At 39.9% G+C, this 22,115-nt stretch overlaps 1 protein-coding gene across 2 annotated transcripts in view; it reads left to right on the top strand.

Moving 5' to 3' along the window:
- Positions 1-20,104, top strand: part of SMCHD1 (structural maintenance of chromosomes flexible hinge domain containing 1) — a 62,124-nt gene extending 42,020 nt beyond the window's left edge. For both annotated transcript variants that reach the window (XM_035125048.3, XM_088675408.1), the window contains exons 34-48: positions 727-785; positions 2,865-2,952; positions 4,536-4,667; positions 5,922-6,074; positions 6,901-7,027; positions 7,211-7,330; positions 8,731-8,816; positions 10,559-10,678; positions 11,721-11,911; positions 12,513-12,622; positions 15,772-15,842; positions 16,092-16,263; positions 18,295-18,453; positions 19,275-19,392; positions 19,672-20,104. In XM_035125048.3, coding sequence (XP_034980939.3) covers positions 727-785; positions 2,865-2,952; positions 4,536-4,667; positions 5,922-6,074; positions 6,901-7,027; positions 7,211-7,330; positions 8,731-8,816; positions 10,559-10,678; positions 11,721-11,911; positions 12,513-12,622; positions 15,772-15,842; positions 16,092-16,263; positions 18,295-18,453; positions 19,275-19,392; positions 19,672-19,771 — 1,806 coding nt within the window. In that variant the 3' untranslated portion in view covers positions 19,772-20,104. The remainder of the gene's footprint in view (positions 1-726; positions 786-2,864; positions 2,953-4,535; positions 4,668-5,921; positions 6,075-6,900; positions 7,028-7,210; positions 7,331-8,730; positions 8,817-10,558; positions 10,679-11,720; positions 11,912-12,512; positions 12,623-15,771; positions 15,843-16,091; positions 16,264-18,294; positions 18,454-19,274; positions 19,393-19,671) is intronic.
- Positions 20,105-22,115: the final 2,011 nt, after the last annotated feature.

The following is a 22,115-nucleotide window of genomic DNA, read 5'->3' as shown; positions in this document are numbered from 1 at the left end:
AGCTAATCATTTTTCATAAACATTGTTTTTATGTGGGCTTCCCCGATCCCCCCTCTATCTGATTTTCATTTTTGAATCATATTTAACAGTTTTCTTATCATATTCCTCATTCTATTTTTAATCTTTCCAATCTTATATTAATCTACTATCCATATTCTTTAATAATTCTCTTTTATTCCCATTTCTCACCCCCCTCCTCCCCCGTCCGCCAGAACCCCTCCTGCCACGAGGAATCCCAGAGGACGGAAAGAGGAAGGGAAGTGGATCTTTTTCCAGTTGGATCCCTCCCCCCTCCCCGTCCCCCCCACCCCAGAGGCCCCCCCTGCCACCAGGGGCCCCCAGCCTGGGGACGACCGACAAGAGAGGGAAAGCACCCAACCATCCCAAATCGTCTTGCCAAAACGATTTTTCTAAAACTCCCAATTACTATTACATCCTAATTCTACCAAACATACAATCTTGTTCCCTCCCTTACCACAATTTTCTTCCAATGACCGTTAGCGGAGTCTGTAACCTGAAGTGTTTGTAACCCGAGGTGTTTGTAACCCAAGGTACCACTGTAGAAGGAGAGTGAAGGATTGAGGGAACCACACAATAACATCTTTACTTAGTTAATGAAGTGCCTTTCTTTAAAGCCCAGTTCTATTTATTCTGCTTGTCTGTTCATATTTAACAAAGTTATCTTTAAAATTAAACATATGTGATCCCTTGTAATTTCTTTTTAAGGTTACAACATACGGCTGTACCAAAACAAATGATGATGACAGTAGCCTTTTTTACTTCAGGTAAACAAATTTGGTAGGGCTCTAAATGGTTTTGTCATAGCTTAGAAGAAGCAAAATGTCAAAGATATTAAACCAATACTGTAGTCACTTTATCACTGAAGGCAGTGTGGTAGCTGTGTAGAAATAATATTTTTAAATGTGTTTACTGGGACAGGATTTGTACTATATACAGTGTATAAAATTCCTGCATTTTGGGGTTATGTAAACAGTGATGTTTCAGCTACTAAGTATTCATTGGTAATTGGCAGTTGTCACTTAACTAGTTGCATAAGACTGGTCTGGGAAAAGCTGGGTTCTTTTTAAACTGAGTTAGATTGCAAAATTTCACTTCTGATTGGCTTGTTGGATAGAAATTCTTTGTCACTCATTGGATAGGGCAAGTGTTCTGATGGGGGTGTAGAATTTTGAGCCACTCAAATCTAATTGGTTGAAGGGTGGGCTGGCTAGAACATAAGTAGGCTAATTTTGACCGTCCAGGGAAAAAAGCATGACTGCCTGAGGCTGCTGGCCAGAAGAGGAAAGGAAGAAGGAAGTTTGGAGTTGAAGCAGGTGGAAGCCAGGCAAGTGGCTATTGAATCTATTGTTAGGAAGAAGCTTGGAAATACAGTCTTCTCCCAAAAGAGCTAAATTACTGGCTTAAGTCAAAGATTGAAAGAGAGGCCATCAAAGGCCAGTAAGCAGGAGTTGAGCAAGGAGCTACTGGAGCCAACCAGAGAGAAAACTGCCTGAAAGCCTGGCTCGGAGAAAACCAGCAGAAGTCCTCTGTAACTGATGGTGGTGAGACTGACTGATTTGGGGAGAAATCACTAAATGTAATTGGTATATGAGTTTGATAGGTAAAGGAACCAAGTTTTTACAAGCCAGTCTTATGTAAGCTTCTGTATTAGCAAGTAACTGTCATTTATAATAAGAGTAACCCTATAAAAGCAAATACAAGCCTTAAAGAAACGGTAACCAATTTACGTATAGTATTCACCTTCAATCAATCACAGAATAGTGAACTGCCCTCTACCCGGGGGTCTCAAGGCAGTTCACAGAATAAAGATATTGATTGAAGGTGAATACTAAATTTAAATTGGGACCCCCGGGTACAGGGCGGTATATAAATTCAATAATAATAATAATTTATTCTTATAGTCAGAATTTACCTTGTTTTCCTTTATAGTTAATAATAAAGGACAACAAAGTGAAGCTGCTGGTTTGTACCTTGTCTAAAGTAACACAGCTACTGGGTTATAAATTAAGGTTTTTGTAAACGTCGTAGTAAAGATATAGGGGGGCAACAGTTACAAGATTTGAAATATAAGCACAAAGGTAGGAATAAAATAGGAACCCCTTCACACCACCAGCGAATAAGCAGTTGTAAATAGAAGCTGGTTTTCCACATGTAAAGTGGGGTGCTCTCCACAGTAACAAATACCTTACTAAGCTAATGATTATTTGATATATATATTTATTTACTGCACTGTTTAGTTTTCAAAATACAATGTTTATCTATTGCAAAGAAAAAAAAATAAGGGCTAACTATTAAAATATTGCAAAGAGGTTGAAGCCGAATGCAACCAGAATGAGGTTGTGTTGATAAAAAATGTCAAATCCAGAATGTAGGGATTCTTTCAACTTAGCTCTCTGCTGAATGCCTGTGTTAAGCATAATCACTAATACAGAATGTTTGCTTACAAGGTAGAGTTTGATTTAAAGGAGACCAATTAAGTTGTTGGAGAAAAAGTTGAGGGGTTTGCATGTGTTTAACTAAGAGAATTTTTGTTGCAGCATATGACAAGGAAACTACATTTATAGTCCGTATTTATAGCCTTCAAATATAGGAATTAATTTTTTGCATATTAGTACAGTAATTACAATAAGATATATGAGGGGGAAATATATTACTTAGAAGAAACTTTGGGTTAGATTCAGAGGCGTCTTTCCTTCAACAAGATCTACTTGCGTTGAAAGAATGATACATTTGGTTCAGCTCATAAAATGTATTCTCATATAATAGAGAGGTGGGTTTGTGGTAGAGAATATAAATATTGAAAGTTTTGCTTCGTTACTAAAATCCCAATATTTGTCATTTAGGCAAATAATGGTTCCAGAGAAAGTGGGCACCTACAGCATCCAGTTTGCATTTGCCATTGACAAAATAAACACTCTTAACAGCGAACAGGTTTGCTTTTGAAATAACAGTTATAAAATAAAATGCTGTAATTTGCTGTAGACATTTTTCTTATTATCTCACAAGATTTGGATGAATTACAAGCTAATTTATGTTGATGTTTTGAATAACCTGTTCAACTTGTCTAACCTTTACTACATTCTTAGAAATAAAAAAGCCTTGCCCTGAAGTATTTCCTTTTCTCGCATGAACCTACCCATACGTAAAAATCATTAAAACACCATACAACAATAAAATAATAGAATACAGAGCAAATGGCCAACACTGAGTCAAGCCAATTCTCTAAAAACAGTAGGTGAAACAAACATTTTAGCAGGTCACAAAATATCAAATTCTAAGTACTTGTCTGTTTTCAATAGGTGCAGTCTTCCAAAGAGCTAGTGCTATTCATAAGTCTATTCTTAAGGAACTCATCTATCCACTTAAAGTGATAGTCCCTGAATAACCACTCATATGTAGACAAATTCGACAGAACTTAAAGGGACTTTTTTTTTCCCGCCCACCCCCTACCCTCAATTTCCTGCTCAAATATATACACACAGAGATCCCTCTTTCTCCGTTTGGAGGCACCCAGAAAGAAGCAGGCTAAACACTGCTGCCACCCAGAAATCATGCTGCCGTGCAAAGGACCCCAAGGGTCATCTAGTCCAAGCCCCTACAATTCAGGAATCCTGTCCACAGCCATCCCTAGGTAGGCCCGAACCACCAACCTTCTGGTAAACAGCCAGACACACTGACCCATAGCACCACCTGAGACAGATGCCGACAACAGAAGAATCCCTCCACTTTCCCATTTTTAAAAACTTGCTCTCTGGCACTACTGTTTTCTCTGTTGCTGGATTTACTAGATTGATGCTGCTTTTAATTTGCTTTTGATTTCCATGTTGTACTTTATATTTTGGGGTTATAGAGAACTTTCTATAATGGGCAGTACAAATATGTAAATAAATCAGGATAATGATCCTAGTGGAATTCTCCCATACATAAGCTCAGTGTCTATGCTTGACTAGATCAAGCCCAAATTTTTCAATGGATGAGGCAAGTCCTGATTCAAAAGTACTCTGTATGTTTTTTGCTCTACCATTGCAGTGGTGGAGAGAGAGTAGCACAGCATTTTAGGAAATACTTGTGATGACAGCAGCTACTTCTTTTCCACAATTCCCTGTTGTGCAGCTCATGTAAAGGTCCACAGAGATGGGCTAATTAGTAGCATTAATACTTTCTCAAATGCATTATTATAAAAAGCTGCAATGAATAAGCACAAATCCAGAAATAGATTTAGTTTGGCCCAACTCATATGTGTTTTGAAGTGTGATTTCCACTTTTGTGTAGTCGGGGCCTTCAGGCATAGCAATGTAGGAACTATCCAGTGGCTGTCAGTTGCAATTGTTACAACTACAACATGGGCCCCAGCTGTATGGAAGCAACACACAAGAAGAATACATCTGAATTGGAAATTTAGTAGTCTACAATTAAGGTTGTTTCTATTCTTGATTTCCCTTAAAAGACATGCTTCAGTACTGTTGACTGCCTTTAAGACTGTGAACTGAGTATTGTGATGATCTTTTCCTCAGATTGTGATTGAAGTGGAGCCTAATGAACCAACACAACTGATGCCAAGAATTTTGCCAAATACTCCTACCGTTTCTAATGCTCAGGCTGTTGGCAGTCGGACCCTTGTCAAAGACTTGACTCTTGTTATTATGGTAATTAAGTGGGATTGTTTGTAATAAAATGACTTAAAATGGAATGGATTTCACTTTTTAAGAAAGGTATATTGAAGCTGGATAAAATAGATATTGGTTCTCTTATTTCCTGCTTTACAGTCAGTATTTTGAAAAAAGTGGATTTTTAAGTTCCATCTGATTGTTTGGCCATATAGCTCTATAGAGAGGCTTGAAGGGCCTCAGTTGGACCCTGGGCCTGAGGGTCACCCCAAATGTAAACAGTTAACTTGTATTTTATTTCACATTTCCATTAAGATTGGCAGCCCATTACTTGCATTTTGTTTTAGGGAAAACCTCAAATTTTATCCTGGGTTATTCCAGCAATTGCTCTTAATAAGATTCTGTCTAAATATTGCTATTAAATTGTAAGGTGTGCTGAGATTGAAAAACCTGGAATTTTTTTCCACTTGAAAAGTAAGATATGAGATATATGAAGCCTATTCCCAGTATTCAACAGCAATCATCCATAACCTTAATTACAAAGGGTGATACCTATCTAATTCACAGAATAGACCCATTAATTTCAAAGGTCTCCTCTGAATATGACTAACAGTGAATATAACTCAAAGACTTTTGATTATTGCCTTATACAAATGAATAATCTGGTTGGGGCAAATACAACAGGCTTGCTAAAAAAAATAAAAATCCAAGCCTCCATTTCTCATGTTAATATTGATACAGGCATGTAAACCTTTACGAGGGGGCACACATTTCTTCAAAACTGCTGTTTGACTAAACTCCCCCAAGTTAACACTGCAGTTGAGTGACAATATAAAAAAGCATTTCAAAGTCCCACTTCACTCTTCCCAGTTTTTTTTCCCTATTGAAAAGATCTTGGGTAGTTTTCAACTAAGTTTTACCTGGAGTAGATCCATTAAAATTAATTAACATGGCTAAGTTAGGTTTATTAATTTACCTTGTGGGACAATGGTGTGGGCTGTTTCTCAGCATGTGATCGCAGGCAGGACTGAAGACTTGTGGGAGGTGGACACACTCCCCTCATTGATTTCAGTGGGTCTACTTTGAGTAAAACTAAGTTGAAATGCACAATTGCATTTTGAGCTCAGGACAGGGTAATCTGGTGGAAATGGGGTTGTAAACTTCCAAAGAGTTCTGGAAACAAAAAGGGCACACAAACAAAATATGTGCACATACTCAATTTGGTGCCAATCTCAAAATACGTGTTATGAGCAAGGCACACAACTCTTAATACTGTATCTTCTTAATTTTAAGGATAAATATGAAAACTGCACTGGAAATGACTTGGATGGGAAAATCATAGCTAAAATTCAAAGTTCAACTGACAAAGTTAAGGACATCCCCCTGTTTCAGGGTAAAACAAGTACAGTTGAGTTTCCATTTCACAGAGGAATTGTTGAAATTGAGGTGAGTCTTCTAAACATAATTGTAATTTAAGTTTAGAGGTAATATTCCTAAAACCGAATGCAGCCATGTATTCTCTTGCACATGTGTCACGTTTCCTTAAATTTAAATTTAGCTTTTCCTGTGTTTTAAGAAACTTTAGATACTAGTGGGTATGATTCAGAGAAAATAAGTAAATTTGTAGCACAGTCCTATATATATCTACGAAAATTCTCACAGAGTTCAACAATGCTTACTCCCAGGAAAAGGTTGTAGGATGGCAGCTTTAAGTCCTGTTTATTACATTAAACCTATAAAGCTTATTGAAATCAATGGTTTCTTTCGATCATGTTCAGTATTTACAAACTGGCACCCATTATATTTTAGTGCTTATAGAGGATAAATGCATCTTTTTTTCTTATGACAAGCTTTAATCCCTTGGGATCTACTGTCTGCTTCCATGGTAATAGCAGTAACTTTAACTCCACATTGGGAGTTGAATGTTTTGTTTTACTACGTATTATTCATTTCAGTTCTCTCCATGCTGCCTTTTGTACTATTTTTAATTGTAGAATAATGAATAAAAGTTTACCAAGAGAGCATACAAGGTATAGATATATTTCTAAATTGAAGCTGCATTTTATGTCTTACATTACAAGGTAAGCTAGATCAATGGTAAATACAATGTACAACCTTTTAACCTTGAAAAAAATACTTTTTGCTAATAATGTTCCGTTACTATATGTCAGAATTAATGTGGAATGAAAGTATAGCTAATTTTTGTACAAGTATTTTTATATACAGCAATCTGAAATCAATGATTTCAAAATATACATCTGTTTTTCTTCAGGATCTTGTGCTGGCAGAAAATAGTCCAGGGAGAGATCGTACTGAATATATTCTTGTATTTGACCCAGTTATACCCATTTTGAATCGATGTTTGGAACCTTATTGTCTGCCTTTTATGTTTTATGATGGTGAGTTTCAAATGTTTCTAATTTTCACTTTCTAAGATGTAATGTGTATTTTCCATAATGCTTTAAAATCTTTTTTTCTTGCATTCTTTCAATTATCAATGCAACATTTCATTTTGTACTTGGTCTTTTCCCAAAATACCCACAAAGTAGAATGGATTAAATTGCTTTTTTTTGTTTGTTTAGGTTATAAGAAACAACAGCAGATGGCCACTCTTTCAAAAAAGAGAGACGAGCTCTCTAAATCAATAACTGCATACAGAGATATGTTTGATACTACTAATCAGCTTTTAACTTTAATGAAGTGTAAGTAACATACAAATACTGTTTGCATTTGAATGTATTTCTCATTGTTACAGACCAGGAGTGGCTAGCCTTTAGCACTTGAGTTGCTGCTGAATCACAACTCCTGACAGTCCCTGCTAGCTTTACCAATGGTGAGGGATGATGTGAATTGTAGTTTAGCAGCATCTACAGGGCCACAGATTAGTAAAGTTGTCATGTATTTTTTTATGTGCTACTCCTTTTCAATAGTGCTTAAGTATAGTTTTGGATTGTGCAAATTAGAATAGGTCCAGATATCAAGCCTTTTTGAATACATCTCTTGTTTTCTCATCAGTCGTCTAATATCGCAATGACATCCGGTGGTTGACATTGTCACAGGTGAGGGGAGATTGTCAGGCATGTTGTGATGCACTGCACAACAGGGCTGAACTAGCTTTGCAAGCTCTGCACTTGGTGTTTAGGGAACAATGAGCACAGGGTTTGGACTGAGCTATGATGTACTGGTTCACAATATACAGCCTGTGAGTAATTTCTTCATCCAGTAGTATACACAGCTATTTGGTGTGAATTGAGCTGTACACATAGATCTAATTCACACATTACCTTTAATCACAGTCGAAATAAACTATGCTTTAATGTGAATTAGCAGAATGCTGGTGCACAACGCTACTGAGATCACAGGTGCTTTGCACCTGCCCTGGTCCTGTTGCAGCCATTCTACCAGAAACAAGCCACAGTCTGGTCTGCTTGTTGTCAAAATCTAGACTCATGGCCTGTTTGTCTTCTTGACTTTCTCTTGTGATTTGTTTGGAGAGAAAGGAACTATGAGTCCCAGTTCAGATGACAAGATGAACCAGACCATGGCCTATTTCCTGGTAACACAGTAGGAACAAAGCAGGAGCAAACCCTCTCCGGTTTCAGCATCCTGCACAAACCAGCATGCTACTTCTTTACATTAAACCAGGAGTGACTAGGTATGTGGTACGTGGACCATACCATAGTGTGCTGAGAACTGATTTTGTAACTGCAGCTGATGATAAAAGAATACAGCTGCAATCATGGAGATCATTTTGATTGCTCACTGTATCTATTGCTGATCTTTCTTTCTGTGGCCACATATTCTCGTGTAGACATTCAGAAGAGTGATTTGACCCCAAAATCATTTGATAATTCTTAGCTGAGTGTGTAAACTATCACCACTGAAAGTATTAAGCTCGAGATGGTATCAGACATTTGTCTGTGCTTGCTCTGAGATTTATTTATTTTTTGCACATGTGAATCAACAGTTGATGTTAATTCGGTGGACGATGAGACCAATGGCATGGGTGGCTCCTCACACATGACAGCAATAAGCATGCTGTGTGATGCTTAACCTCAGACCAGCCTTAACTAATTTTTACTAATTCAACACATTGTTTCAGGTCAAGTTCAGGAGGCTGAAACAAAAGAGGCCCAACTGAAGGATAAACTGAAAAGACTTCGGATTGATATACCTCAGACTAACGTTGTATGGCCTTTTTCATTTTCTTTCATTTTTTATCCATCAAGATATCTAACAAAATCCTAGTGAGGACAAGTAGAGTATGACTTCAGGAAAGGCTTACACAAAAGTATCTATAGCATACAGTTCATGCCTAGATAGATGACCCGACAAATTTCCTGCAAGGTTTAGAAGCAAGACTTACAGTTTCATTAATCCTTTTGTTTCCACTTAAGGTTTCTTTTTCACAAGATTGTCACAACCATTGTTAAAACTTTTCCTTGCCCCCATTTTTAGTCTTCTTCTGTCCTTATCAAGTTTATAAAGGGGCAACATGGTCTCTCACTTACTGATGCCTATTTTATTACAATCTGCCAATCGTACGGAATGATCTTGAAATTGTATCTTCATGGTGACTACTTGGTATGGCTCTCTGCTTTTATCTAGTGATTCACCTTTGGGATTGGGGTATCAGTTCATGTCACCACCAGTGCTATTTTTCTAGAAAAAGAAGTGCCAGAACTCACCATGAACGCCTCCCTTGTTCTAATATAATGGCAATGGTGCCCACCTGAGAGGTGCTAGAATGGAGTTCCGGCAAGTTCCGGCTGGGGGGAAAACCCTGGTCACTACAAATTATAAGACTGTTTTGTGAGAACATGGAGACACAATGCACATCAGGAACTGAGCCATGTTGAATCTCACCACTTGAAGAAACTACAACCCAGGTGCAATTTCAAGTGACAGCATATGGCAGCTGTTTCACATGAAGTGATCCTGAATTTGTGAGAGAGCGCACACACTCATTGTTCAGGAAAAGTAGAATGTAAGTTGCCTGTCTTAAGAGCCCATTAGTTAGCGGTCTGCCAGCTGATAGCCAGGAAACTTTCAGATTCTGCTATTTGGTTCAAATGAGCAGTGTTTTGAAGCAAAGCTTCTAATCTGCACCTACAGTGTAATCTTGTGCATATCTACTCAGAAGTCAGTTCCATTGACTACGGTTTGGCCTACTCCCATGTAAGTGTGCATAAAGTTGCAATGTCAAACTATTGTCAGTTGGATAAAGCTTTTTACATCAAGCACAGAAAAATCCTAACTTCATTTTGAGATGTTTAAGAGTGATAAATTCACTTTCTTACTTAAAATTCTAATCAGAAAACAAAGTTATATCCAATTGGTACGCCTTCACTGATCCAGGTGAATCTTCTATCACTGGGACATTGATCAAGGGGACTTTAGGGAGGAGAGGAAATTGCTGAAGATCACATTTATCTCTGTTCTTTGACAGAAGGCTCTGCTTAAATCAAAGAGCTATCTGTGAGTGGAGGGATACCAGCTGGATACAATGCAAAGTACTGTATTTACTCGAATGTAATGCGCCATCAAATCTAATGTGGACCTTGATTTTCTAAACCTTGAAACCAAAAAAGTATTTGCTGGTGAATGTAAATGCGCCATCAAATCCAATGTGCACCCTAATTTTCATGGTGTAATTTGGACAAAAAAGGTGTGCATTACATTCAAGTAAATACAGTATTTAATAATGCTTCATATGCAAATAATCTACTCTGGTCGTGTTTGGATATAACACTAAAGCATGAAGAATAGTTTGTTTAACCATACTGTGCACAGAGCTTGAACTCTTTTGCTTTACGACTCCCTTAGTTTATACAGACTAGAGCCGCTAGCTCAACATTACATCAAAATCAGTACTTGTGATTTATTTTACAGTTGCATACCTTCAGTAAAGAATTTATCTTAATTTTCAGTTGCAGTTTGCTGATTCTCTACTAAAAGAGAAAATCTCTGAGCAGGAAGGAATAATGAAACAACCTAGAAGAACATGCACATGTACCGATTATCCCAAAGACAAAGATGTTTTGGGCAAGGTGAGTTTTGTCTTAATTCTTTATAAGCTAATCTATTTTTTTTATTTAAAAAAACTAATCCTCTAGGATACCATACACTGTTTTCTCTTTTCATTACATATGAAATGGTGGTGTGAAGATAAGATAGTGGGTAATAAAAATAAGAAAAATATTAGTTCTTAGGACGTTCTGTAGTACTTTCCCCACATTCCCCCCATCATTATCTTTATTATGTATACCAGCAGTATGCAATATAACATAATAGTGTGAGCTACATGTTTTTTTTTCTTTTTACAATGGACCCAGCAATGAATAAAGCAGTGTATAAATTTTATCTCTATATCTATCTATATATAGTTTCTCTATTTTCAGATAGGACTAGGTCTTTTACATAGCCAATGGTTGAATCTACTGGTAGTTTGTATCCCATTATTTCTTCAGTTTTGTTTAGTATACTTGTCCAAAAAGGTCATTTTAGGGCAAAACCAAAAATACAACCCATGTCAAAATTTTGTAAAAAATAAATAAATATTGCCAGCACTAGAGAACTGTAATTGGGGCCTGTCTGTTATAGCAGATGAGAATGGAAAAGGTGAATAAAACTTCCATAAGGGCGCTTGTATAATATTATCACAGGAAACCAGTAACACTGCAAAGGAATCATCTCGTTTCTTCCTTAACTTCTCCTGTCATGTCACACTGATGGATGCATGCATAACTGTGCATATTTGTGCACAGCTACTTCCATGTCCAGCTTCTTGTCTCACCTTTCCTGGCTATGACAAAAATTCTTCAAATCTGTGATTTCCTGTACAGTCTTGACCAGGCATCCCCAAACTGCGGCCCGCCAGATGTTTTAGGACTACAACTCCCATGATCCCTAGCTAACAGGACCAGTGGTCAGGGATGATGGGAATTGTAGTCCAAAACATCTGGAGGGCCGAAGTTTGGGGATGCTTGGTCTTGACTTTATAACTAGACTGAGGGCACAGGGAATCTATTTTTTTCCTCCCATCAGGGGAAAAAACCTCATCCTTTGAAATTCATTATTTTATTTTGTCAGATTTCACACTTAGCACAAATTGAAGATAATGAAGCAGCAAAGGTTATTTCTTGGCATTTGGCAAGTGACATGGACTGTGTAGTCACTTTGACTACTGCTGCAGCTCGTCGTATCTTTGATGAAACGAAAGGTCAGCAGCAGGTGTTGCCTCTTGATTCTATTTATAGGAGGAGTCTTCCAGACTGGAACAAGTAAGGTTTCTGTATTCTTTCCTAATCTAAAGAATGCTTGGCATTCAAATTTTCAGAGTTCAGATTTGTTAAGCAATAGCTGTATGGTTGGGAAATCAAATTCTGTGCCTGCTTTATAGATTGACAGCCCATTCATTTTGTGTCTGTTGCACCCCCCAAAATCTTGATGATGACTTGTTTGTTTTGTCCATTTGTTTGTCAGGTTAAACCTTTTTCTTCCCCTTCTTATGGTTCTGGTTCATATGATTTACATTGTACAGTCGAACCTTGGTTTTCAAACAGCTTAGTTCTCAAACGTTTTGGCTCCCGAACGCCGCAAATACGGAAGTGAGTGTTCTGGTTGCCTGAGCAGAAGGCAACTCGTGCAACTAATCTTTCTCCTCTTCCTATGCAGCTCATTGCTGAAGCAAATCCCTTTGCTCAATTCTGGGCACTTGTCCTGTATGACAGAGCCCCCACTGTTCAGCCCATCTGCACCAAAGGTTTGAGGGTTGCTGGAGGAGGAAGGGAAGAGAAAGATTGGTTGCATGGGCTGCCTTTCACTCATAGTGGCAACATCAATGCCAAAAGAAAATAATTTCTTTGACTTGTTTCTAACCAGGCCTTTACCACACTTACAAAATGGAAGAAATACTTTCAAGGCTTTAGGAAATCCTGTATTTGCCAGGAACTTGCTAACATTTCCGGAGCACACACAGAATTGCCAGACAGGTAAACATCATGGGAACAGCAAAACTTGGAATTATAGTATGCTTTAATAAATTTAGTGGCAGCAATTTTGAGAGGTATGAAGTCTTGTCTCATATATATGTAAAATATACACACATACATACACACACAGTCATACCTCGGGTTACAGACGCTTCAGGTTGTGTCTTTTCAGGTTGCATCCCGCGCCGAACCCGGAAGTACCCGAACGGGTTACTTCTGGGTTTTGGCACTAGCGCATGCGCAGAAGCACTAAATCGTGCTTTGTGCATGCGCCGAATCGCAACCCACGCATGGTTGTAAACGTGCCTCTCACACGGATCATGTTCACAACCCGTGTGTGTGTGTGTGTGTATATATATATATATATATATATATATATATATATATACACACATCATCTTCTCAAGTTTCATCTCTGAAAAAGTGTTCATTAAAACTCATGAGAGCGGGACTAGAATAAGTAATTGGAAGATATCATTAACAGAATGATCAACCATAAACTGAATGATCCCTAATGTTGATTTTATTTTAAGCAGGGTTTAAAGACACATTCTAGCCTTTTCACCTTGCTTTTTATTAAAGAACTAGTGGAATTCAGCCCGTTTAAAAACGGGTGCTAGAACGCTGCTCTCGTGCAGCGCCGGCATCGGACGGAGCTTCGGAGGTCTCCAAAGCCCCGTCTCATGCGGGAGGTGCGAGGCGGGGGGGGCGGGAGAAGCGCTCCACCCCCCCGCCGCCTCGCTACGCAGCGCCGGCATGGGACGGAGTTTCGGAGGTCTCCGAAGCCCCGTCCCATGTCGGCGCTGCGAGGCGGGTGGGGGAGGAGCACTTCTTCCCCCCCCCCCCGGCCGCCTCGCCGCGCACCTCCCGCATGAGACGGGGCTTCGGAGACCTTCTCCGAAACTCCGTCCCATGCCGGCGCTGCTTGCCGAGGCGGCGGGGGGGAGCGCTTCTCACCCCCCGCCGCCTCGCCGCGGACCTGTCCTTGCTGTCGGCGGCAGAGGGACAGGAACGAAGGAGGAGAAAGCAGCCCTTTCTCCTCCTTCCTTCCTCTCCCTCTGCCGCCGACAGCCCTTTCTGTCGGTGGTGAGGGGAGAGGAACGAACGGAGAGAAAGCAGCCCTTTCTCTCCGTTCGTTCCCCTCCCACCACCGCCGACAGAAAGCACAGATCCCGGGGTTGCCGGCTCTGTCGGGTGGGGGGAGCGAGAAGCAATCCGATCCTCTGCTTCTCCCTTCCCCCACCTGACAGAGCCAAATGCTGGCTCTGTTGGACAGGGGAAGGGAGAAGCCGAAGACCGATCGGATCTTCTGCTTCTCCCCCCCCCCACCCGACAGAGCCGGCAACCCCGCAGCGGGGGCTTCTCACCGTTTGCCTTCCCCCCAGGGGGAGGCAAACAGCGAAAAACCCCGCCACGCCATACTTCGGCTCCGGGACTGGCTTGGCGGCGGCGGGAAGAAGGGGAGGAATTCCTCCCCTTCTTCCCGCCGCTGCCAAGCCAGTCCCCGAGCCAAAGTGTGGCGCGGCGGGTGCTTTTCGCCGTTTGCCTCCCCCTTCACTCCGGGAAGTCAAACAGCGAAAAGCCCCCGCCGCGCCGCACTTCGGCTTGGGGACTGGCTTGGCGGCGGCGGGAAAAAGAGGAGGAATTCCTCCTCTTCTTCCCGCCGCCGCCAAGCCAAAGCCGGCTTCCCTCGGCGCCCGCTGCCGCTTCGGCCGAGGAAGCGCCGTCCCATGCCTGAGGTGCGCGGCAAGGCTGCCGGGGAGAGCGCTTCTTTCCCCCGCCGCCTCGCCGCGCACCTCCAGCATGAGACTGGGCTTCGGAGCAGCGGTTGGCGGAGCGGCGGTTGGCCGTTGTCCCTCCGTCCAATCCCCGTGTCTCTGGGGTACATGCGCAGTACCCCAGGGACACACGGGACAACTGGACGCAGGGACAACATGGACATTATTATATAGGATTGATTCTTTATTGTGGTAGGTGCTTAATGTGCAATTTGTACCTGTCTACTCAGAAGTAAGTCCCACTGAGATCAAGGGGGCTTACTCCCAGGTAAGTGTGGATAAAATTGTAGCCTAAGACCAATATCCAATGAAGTGCTGTTGCTTGCCCAAGGATTTCTACTTGCGCAACAGAACTTCTCTCTCTTGGTGTCTTATTTACCCTTCCCAAATCTGTCCCAGAAGATTCTGATTTTTTACATATGAAGGAACAGTGAAAAATAACCTAGTGTGAGATGCTTTTAAGGCATTGATAACAAAGTCATTTATTAATCTTTCAGTTTTAAAGATTAAATTCAAAGAAAGGAGGGATATCCATGATGGCTGTAGTTTTGGGAAGCAGACATAAATCTGAACACTTTTCAGATCATGAGAATGATTTTTAGTGGAGTTATTGCTCAAACCTGGAATCAAGTGAATGTGGCGCTCTTGCAGGAGAACAGGATTTTTTTATTCAGTATTGCTACTAAATTCCAGCTATAAAATCCCAGCTGGAATTATGTTTAAATGTTACCGCTGATAGTCATGTGACTCGGAAGTTGGAATCTGTCAATTAACGTTTGGAGAGCAAGACAATAAAAAATTCATCCCCTCTTGCAAGAGTAATTTCCCCAAATATCTGGCCACATTATTTAATGACACTAAAGTATTAGACAAAATTAAATGGTCCTTTCTGTATCAAATGGAGATTTTCAATATCAATTCCATTTTTAAGACATGGATCAAAGCTATTTCATCCACATCAATTGATACTATCATTGTTACCGTATATTCAGTTTTGAAACCATGTACATGGTAAATTATGCTTGTTACTTTTGTATTATACTAGTTGTTGGGACTCAGAAGTGGGAAGAGTGTTATTGCGCTCATGCACCTTGCAAGCTTTTCATAGGCATCTGGTTGGCCACTGTGAGAACAGGGTGCTGGGCTAGATGGGCCTTTGGTATGATCCAGAAGGGCTCTTATACTAGCAATATTGCCCCATCTAGTATAGCATTTCAGAGTTCCACTGAACTATGTCAAGATATCAGCGCTGTGTTCTGTATTTATATTCAGCCTTATAATGGTTAGGATTAGATGATAAAGGAAACAGTGATTTGTATAGAGGTTGGAATTCTAAACATTAAAGTCTCATTATTTCATTTACCTTTCTAGTGTTTGGGATGCTTTTAGGAGATGCCATTATTATTGACAATTTGGATGCTGCCAATCATTACAGAAAAGAGGTGTGTATTGCCACTTCAGATGTTTCCGTTTTGTACATACATGAGAGAGGCAGAGGCAGAATAGAACTCAGCCATGTTTCTATGATATTTGCAACATATCTCAAACACCTCAGGGCTTGCACAATTTTCTGAAGTTCCTTATGTTGTTTTGGGGTTCACTTCAGTGTGTCAGTGTTGTTAAAATTACGTGTTGCATGTCACAGACTTGCCACACATATTTATTAATGAATATTAAACCTATCTGTACAGCTTGTTAAAAACACGCATTGCCCAGCATTATTGACAAGAGACGGAGAGAGAATTCGTAGCAATGGAAAGTTTGGAGGTCTTCAGAATAAAGCCCCTCCCATGGATAAGCTTCGAGGAATGATTTTTGGAGCACCTCTGCCACAACGATGCAAAGTTCTCTCTGAACAGATAGGTGTGTTCAAAGAATAATATATTAAATAATCATTTGTACAGCTTTTCTTAAAATTTTACTGTGTTTAGAAATTCAGTCTGACTTCATATTGCTGCTGAAACAATTGCCATTACTAAATGAGAATCTAGTGACAGTAGATTCTTTTAGCTTTTTCGCATGTGTTTGAGTTTGCACCACATCCCTTTGGTACTGGCAGATCATCACAGATTAATGAAAAATGTATTCACATAATCAGTAAATAAAACTTTGTAAGCAAATATTATGATATGAATCATGAAATATTGTCTTCCATTTTTGATCATGTGCATCAATAACCATAGTTAGAGATAATGTGACGCTTACAGCTCAGTTTTCAAATCTAGGACTTGGTGGCATTGTGTGATAGCCTAGTGCAAGACTCCAGGTTAGGATATCATGCAGATTCTGTACCAGTGCAACAATATGTGATGCCCATTGCCGAGTGCAATGATGTGGGATTGAAAAATTTCCACTACTATAATTCTGTGCAAAATTCCCCTTTTTAAACTCCATAGTAAGTGTGCCTAAGACTGTATCTTAGATCCACTTTGTTAATCCCCACCTCAGTCAATTATTTTCCTACTTTTGGCTACTGGAAACACATTAATGTATTTTATACAGCACATAAAATGATATACTTTTCAGTTTTGTTCAGTTAATTTAAGACAGATAAACTTGTTAAATCTGAAATCCGTCAGTGTTTGAGAGACGGGGGGGGGGGGGGAATGAAAACCCATATCACTGCTTTTGTGTCATTATAGTTCTCTGGCAGCATATTGTCCTAAGTGCCTTTGAAGTTGGGTGGGCCTCTTGATTGTAATAGACTTTTAAATAATATAGAGTTTGTGTGATGGAACAGCAATTTAATCTCCAAAACTGTGTTTTTAAGGCCATATCAAAAAATAGTGTTCTTATACAGATACCATTTGTGTGTAGTTTAAATGCAGAGTAAATAAAATGTGAGTGTTGATGGGTACATTTGTTACAGGTGTTGCTAAATCGGTGGGAAACCTGACCAGCAGGCCTAATTTGGCTTGCCAGGCCTTGGAGACTGGCCCACCTAGTGGCTTGGAGCAAATCATGCACACCTTTCCTGCACCTGATTTCATAGTAGTAACATCAGATGCAAGGAACTTCGTTGTGGCTAAAATTAAGGTGAATCATTGTTGATTCTTCCTTTGCAATTGAATTCAAGCCAGGTGATGAGATCCTAAAGTCATGCCTGCAAAGGAAAAATATCCATATGCATTGCACAGCAACAGGAAAAGGTGCCAAATTCAAAGAGAGCTGGCTTTTCGGTGCAAAAGAATTGACTCTGTGCTTAGAGTACATTTCCAATTCTTCCTTTGAATTGCTTGCTAGAGTTTAAGCCTGGAATGAAAATAATCCTTTGCAGGGGCTTGCTGCAAGGATCTATAGAGTGCACCCATTTCTGCCAAAAAAGGACTTGCTATTTTCTGCAAGGGTCTTCCTTTGCACTTGACTTCATATATGACAGGCATCCCCAAACTTCGGCCCTCCAGATGTTTTGGACTACAATTCCCATCTTCCCTGACCACTGGTCCTGCTAGCTAGGAATCATGGGAGTTGTAGGCCAAAACATCTGGAGGGCCGCAGTTTGGGGATGCCTGATATATGACATCGCACCCATCTGTTAAAATGCTTGTGAGGGTGGTGGAGCTCAGAATCTAGCCCACCAGCTAGATCCTGCTCCCCCACCTTGTCGAAACACATGCAGTTTTCTCTAGACTACAATGATATATATATATGAAATTCATTATGTTTGAAGAATATTTTAATAACCTTTTTTTAAAAAAATAAAGTTACGCACACAATTTCATTGTTTTCATGTCCATACTTACCTAGAAGTTAGCCACAGTGAGTGGGGCTTAATTTGCGAGTAGATATGTCTGGTACTGCACTGTTAATAGCTTTACTGTCTGTTATTTATTGCTACTGTTCTTAAAACATTTGCCCTGGGCTTTACTATCCTATTATTCTTTTACATGTTAGATCTCCTTCAGCAGTACCAGAAAGAAGTTGCTTGGCTTAATAAAAGGAAGGAAGAGCTTGATTTGCATGAGCAATCATATAATAGTCCAGAAATGAAAAAAAAGAAAGAAGAGCTTGCAGACCAGGAGAAGGCTCTCAAGTCAATAGAGCAGGAATTAGGTATGTTACTCACACATTCACTTTTACATCATGGAGTCGAAAAGTTAACCATTTTAATTATATTAGACACTCATTCTGGGGATTTCTGGGGATTTAATTCTGACTACATTTTAAAGATGTGAGCTTAAGTATTGTGGTATGTATATATCCTGATACAGCATTTTAACATAACATATTTATAATATGTGAGATATAAACTTGGAAACACAAGTAACAACAATTGTATAGTTCTGTTTTACTTTGGTGACATTGGGAAAAACAAGTGGGGCCTCCAACAAAATGTTGCAATGCGGAGCACTCTGATTCTGTTTTCCAGCAGTCCTTTCAATGCCACTATCTTCTAGGATACCTCATGCTCCTCCCAGTTTTCTGGTTTTCCTCCATGAAGAAAGCAGTGGCTTTTGACCACAGCCTCCTTTGTCTTTGTGGGGCTGCCCACTCTCCCCCCCCCCCGCTGCCACCCCCCAGGAGGAGAGAAGTATGTACATATGATGCTTGTGTAAGAGAGAGGGAAATTCAAAATGTGTCCACTGGTTCAAAAAGGTGAGGGAAGGAGGTTGATCTCAGAGGAGGTGCCCCCTCTGACCTATCTGGTGAGCCCAATTTCAAAAACACAAAGTCCTTTCTGCAGGAAGGGAAATTGCGGATTTATTTGCAAATAATTACTTGTGAATAATACTCTCAAACCTTGAACTACATAGTTACTTTTTGTAAGTATTAGCTTTAAAAATCTAATTCATGCTTGGTATGCTTGTGTCTTTTATTTCTGAAGTTATTTGTACTAGATTTGAAAACAACAGTAATGTTTGTGATCTTTATAGGCATTACCTCATCTGGTCGATGCTCCAAATCTTCAGTTCACATGGAAGAACTTGATACGTTTGACAATCCTAGCCCTCCAAAAAGAATGCGGAGAGAAACAGCAAAACGGTCACTCAGGTTTGTTTGTAAGATTTATTCTAAAGTAATTGGTGTTTTTTTTTAATAAAAAAACACCCAGTTTTGTGGTGTTTTTGCATGAATATGCATGTACAGGGAATATCCTACAACTAACTGATTCCACCTGACAGTGCTAGTAATACTGCATATAGTCTTTGCATGAGGGTAAGGGAAAAGGGAAGAAGGGAAAAGGGAAAGGATAACTACAACAAAAACCTTGCCCGGTATTTGAATAACATTTCTGCAGTTTCTAAAATGACCTGTGCTTATTTTTTGTAGTCCAGAAGAATGGGTATCATCTCCTCCCATGAAGAAACAGCAGCAAAAAGCAACAGATACATCAGGTGTTAATGGAACACCCCGAAAAAAGAAACCATAGACTAAACAGATTTCTTAAAAAGTAACTGTATATTGAAATATGTACAAGCTGGGGGGAAATAAATTCATGTTAACCAGCATTCTTGTATACTTATAGAGAAATGTTGTTAGTAACAACTGTTAAGCTTTATTTTGTATAGATTTTTATATGGTCATTCAGTTATTAGACTTATTAGACTTCAGTATGTGGAAGTAATAAATATGCTTTTTTATTTATGATAAAACATTCAGATTTTGCAATAAAATTGCTACAATATTACAGATTTTTATATTACTATATTGTTTGAATGTGTTCCCTAAGGGTTTTTTAAAATAAAAAGACACATGGATACTACTATTTGCCAAAGTAAGTAACTTGAGTATGTTGATTGTTCTAAATTGGCCACTACCTTCCAGAGACTGGGAGATATATGCTAAAACACAGCTTACAAATCTCATCTGGCAGAAGGACCACTATCTCCTGCAGTGATGAAGCAAGGGCCTAGTGCAGGTTGGGGGACCTTTGGCCCTTCTCACCATCCCTGGCCACTGACTGTTATGACCAGGCATCCCCAAACTGCGGCCCTCCAGATGTTTTAGGCCTATAACTCCCATGATCCCTAGCTAAGAGGACCAGTGGTCAGGGATGATGGGAATTGTAGTCCAAAACATCTGGAGGGCCGAAGTTTGGGGATGCCTGGTTATGACTAAAGTGGATGGGAGTCCAATGGCATCTGGAGGACCACAGGTCCCCCACCCTTGGGCCTAGTGGGTTCATTTTAAGAGAACTCTCAAGCATAGAGGATCTGCCAGGCCCTCTGAGGCATAACTGCCCTAGATGCTTCAGCTAACTAAGCCTGAAAAAGTATGAGACTCGGATCACATCCATCCCAAGTCAAGAGTGAAGAGAACAATCCGCAGCCTCTTTGGGGTCTCTCCTGTGAGCTACAGCAGCAGAATAAAGGAGAACTGGAGGGAAGTGGTACACATCCCAGCCATTGAATGCCAGGCAAGGGGGAGAGGGAGATTGTTCAGTGATTCTCTGAGAAGCCTATTCCTGTGTATAAACAACTAAAGAGAAAGGGGAAGGTGGGGAGTTAAATGAAACCCTTAGATGTGCAGAGACAGTCAGGTACTAACCACCCCAATAAAGGAAGATATACTGGGAACAGCAGATCTGTTTACCCATATTTTCAGTGGTGGAGTGTTCTATCCTGTTCCATATCATCTGGAACGGGGGGGGGGATGACCCCTCAAAAGAGTTGGGAATTTTGCTGCACTGCAATTATATTTTTATGATTACTAGTTTGATCTTCATAGATCATAGTTTTCATGCACTATAGTAGTGTCCTAAATTACAGGGTTTGGTGTTTTTAAGTGTGGGAAATACTAACTTTTGGTAAAGCTAGTTGTTAGTGATTCTGTGATCTCTACTAATTCATAGAATCATAGAATCTTAAGAGTTGGAAGGGACCCCAATAGGCAATAGAAGGGACCCCCTGCAATGCATTAAAGCAGTGGTCCTCAACCTTGGGCCTCCAGATGTTTTGAGACTACAATTCCCATCATCCCTGACCACTGGTCCTGCTAGCTAGGGATCATGGGAGTTGTAGGCCAAAAACATCTGGAGGCCCAAGGTTGAGGACCACTGCATTAAAGGATTCCATTAAAGGAATCTGAACCAAGCTGAAGTATCCACATTGACTATAGGGAGTCCCAGATTTTAAATAGTTTAAATATGTACATATGCTTTATACTAGTTGTGCACAACTAGAGCTGAACTGAGGCCTTCATTATCTCCTCTATACCCATTCTGAGGCTATCTGCTATCAGATTATACATGTGAGTTGCAAATAGGCTTAGTGTGTCAATTTGCTTTTCTGGTGCACATGTTGGTAAGTATTTATGCAGAAGCCCAAACACCAGATTTCTGTCTAAAGGAACTAATAATTTAAAAATTGAAAGTAGGAAATGCAATAGAAGGAAATAATTGGGTAAATACATGCTGGTATAGAATCCCAAGAATCCAATATTTTATTTTTTCTGCTACAAATACAAGGCTGAAAATGTGTGTTTAAAAACTATTCAAATCTCAAAAGCCAGAACTTGAGTATGTCTCTAATTGCAGAGATTAGAACTCTAATTGCAGAGATTAGAGTTCCTCCAAGAGTCTGTTCCAAATATGTTTAAACTTTAGCTGGTAAACTGGGTTTAGTAAAGATGACGACTCTGGGGAAAATCACCCACAGAGCAAGTGTTCCTTTAAAAGACTTAAAAATTAATTTACTCGCAATATGCCCATTTGCGCTCTCTGTGAAGATTAGCATTACAAATTGTGATGGGGCTCCCTTTGAGTTCAAAGAACT

Source organism: Zootoca vivipara, chromosome 8 (genome assembly GCF_965207765.1).
Source record: "Zootoca vivipara chromosome 8, rZooViv2.hap1.1, whole genome shotgun sequence".
Classification (NCBI taxonomy): Eukaryota; Metazoa; Chordata; class Lepidosauria; order Squamata; family Lacertidae; genus Zootoca; species Zootoca vivipara.
Note: the sequence above shows the minus strand (reverse complement) of the source record. Positions and strands in the feature narration are given on the sequence as shown.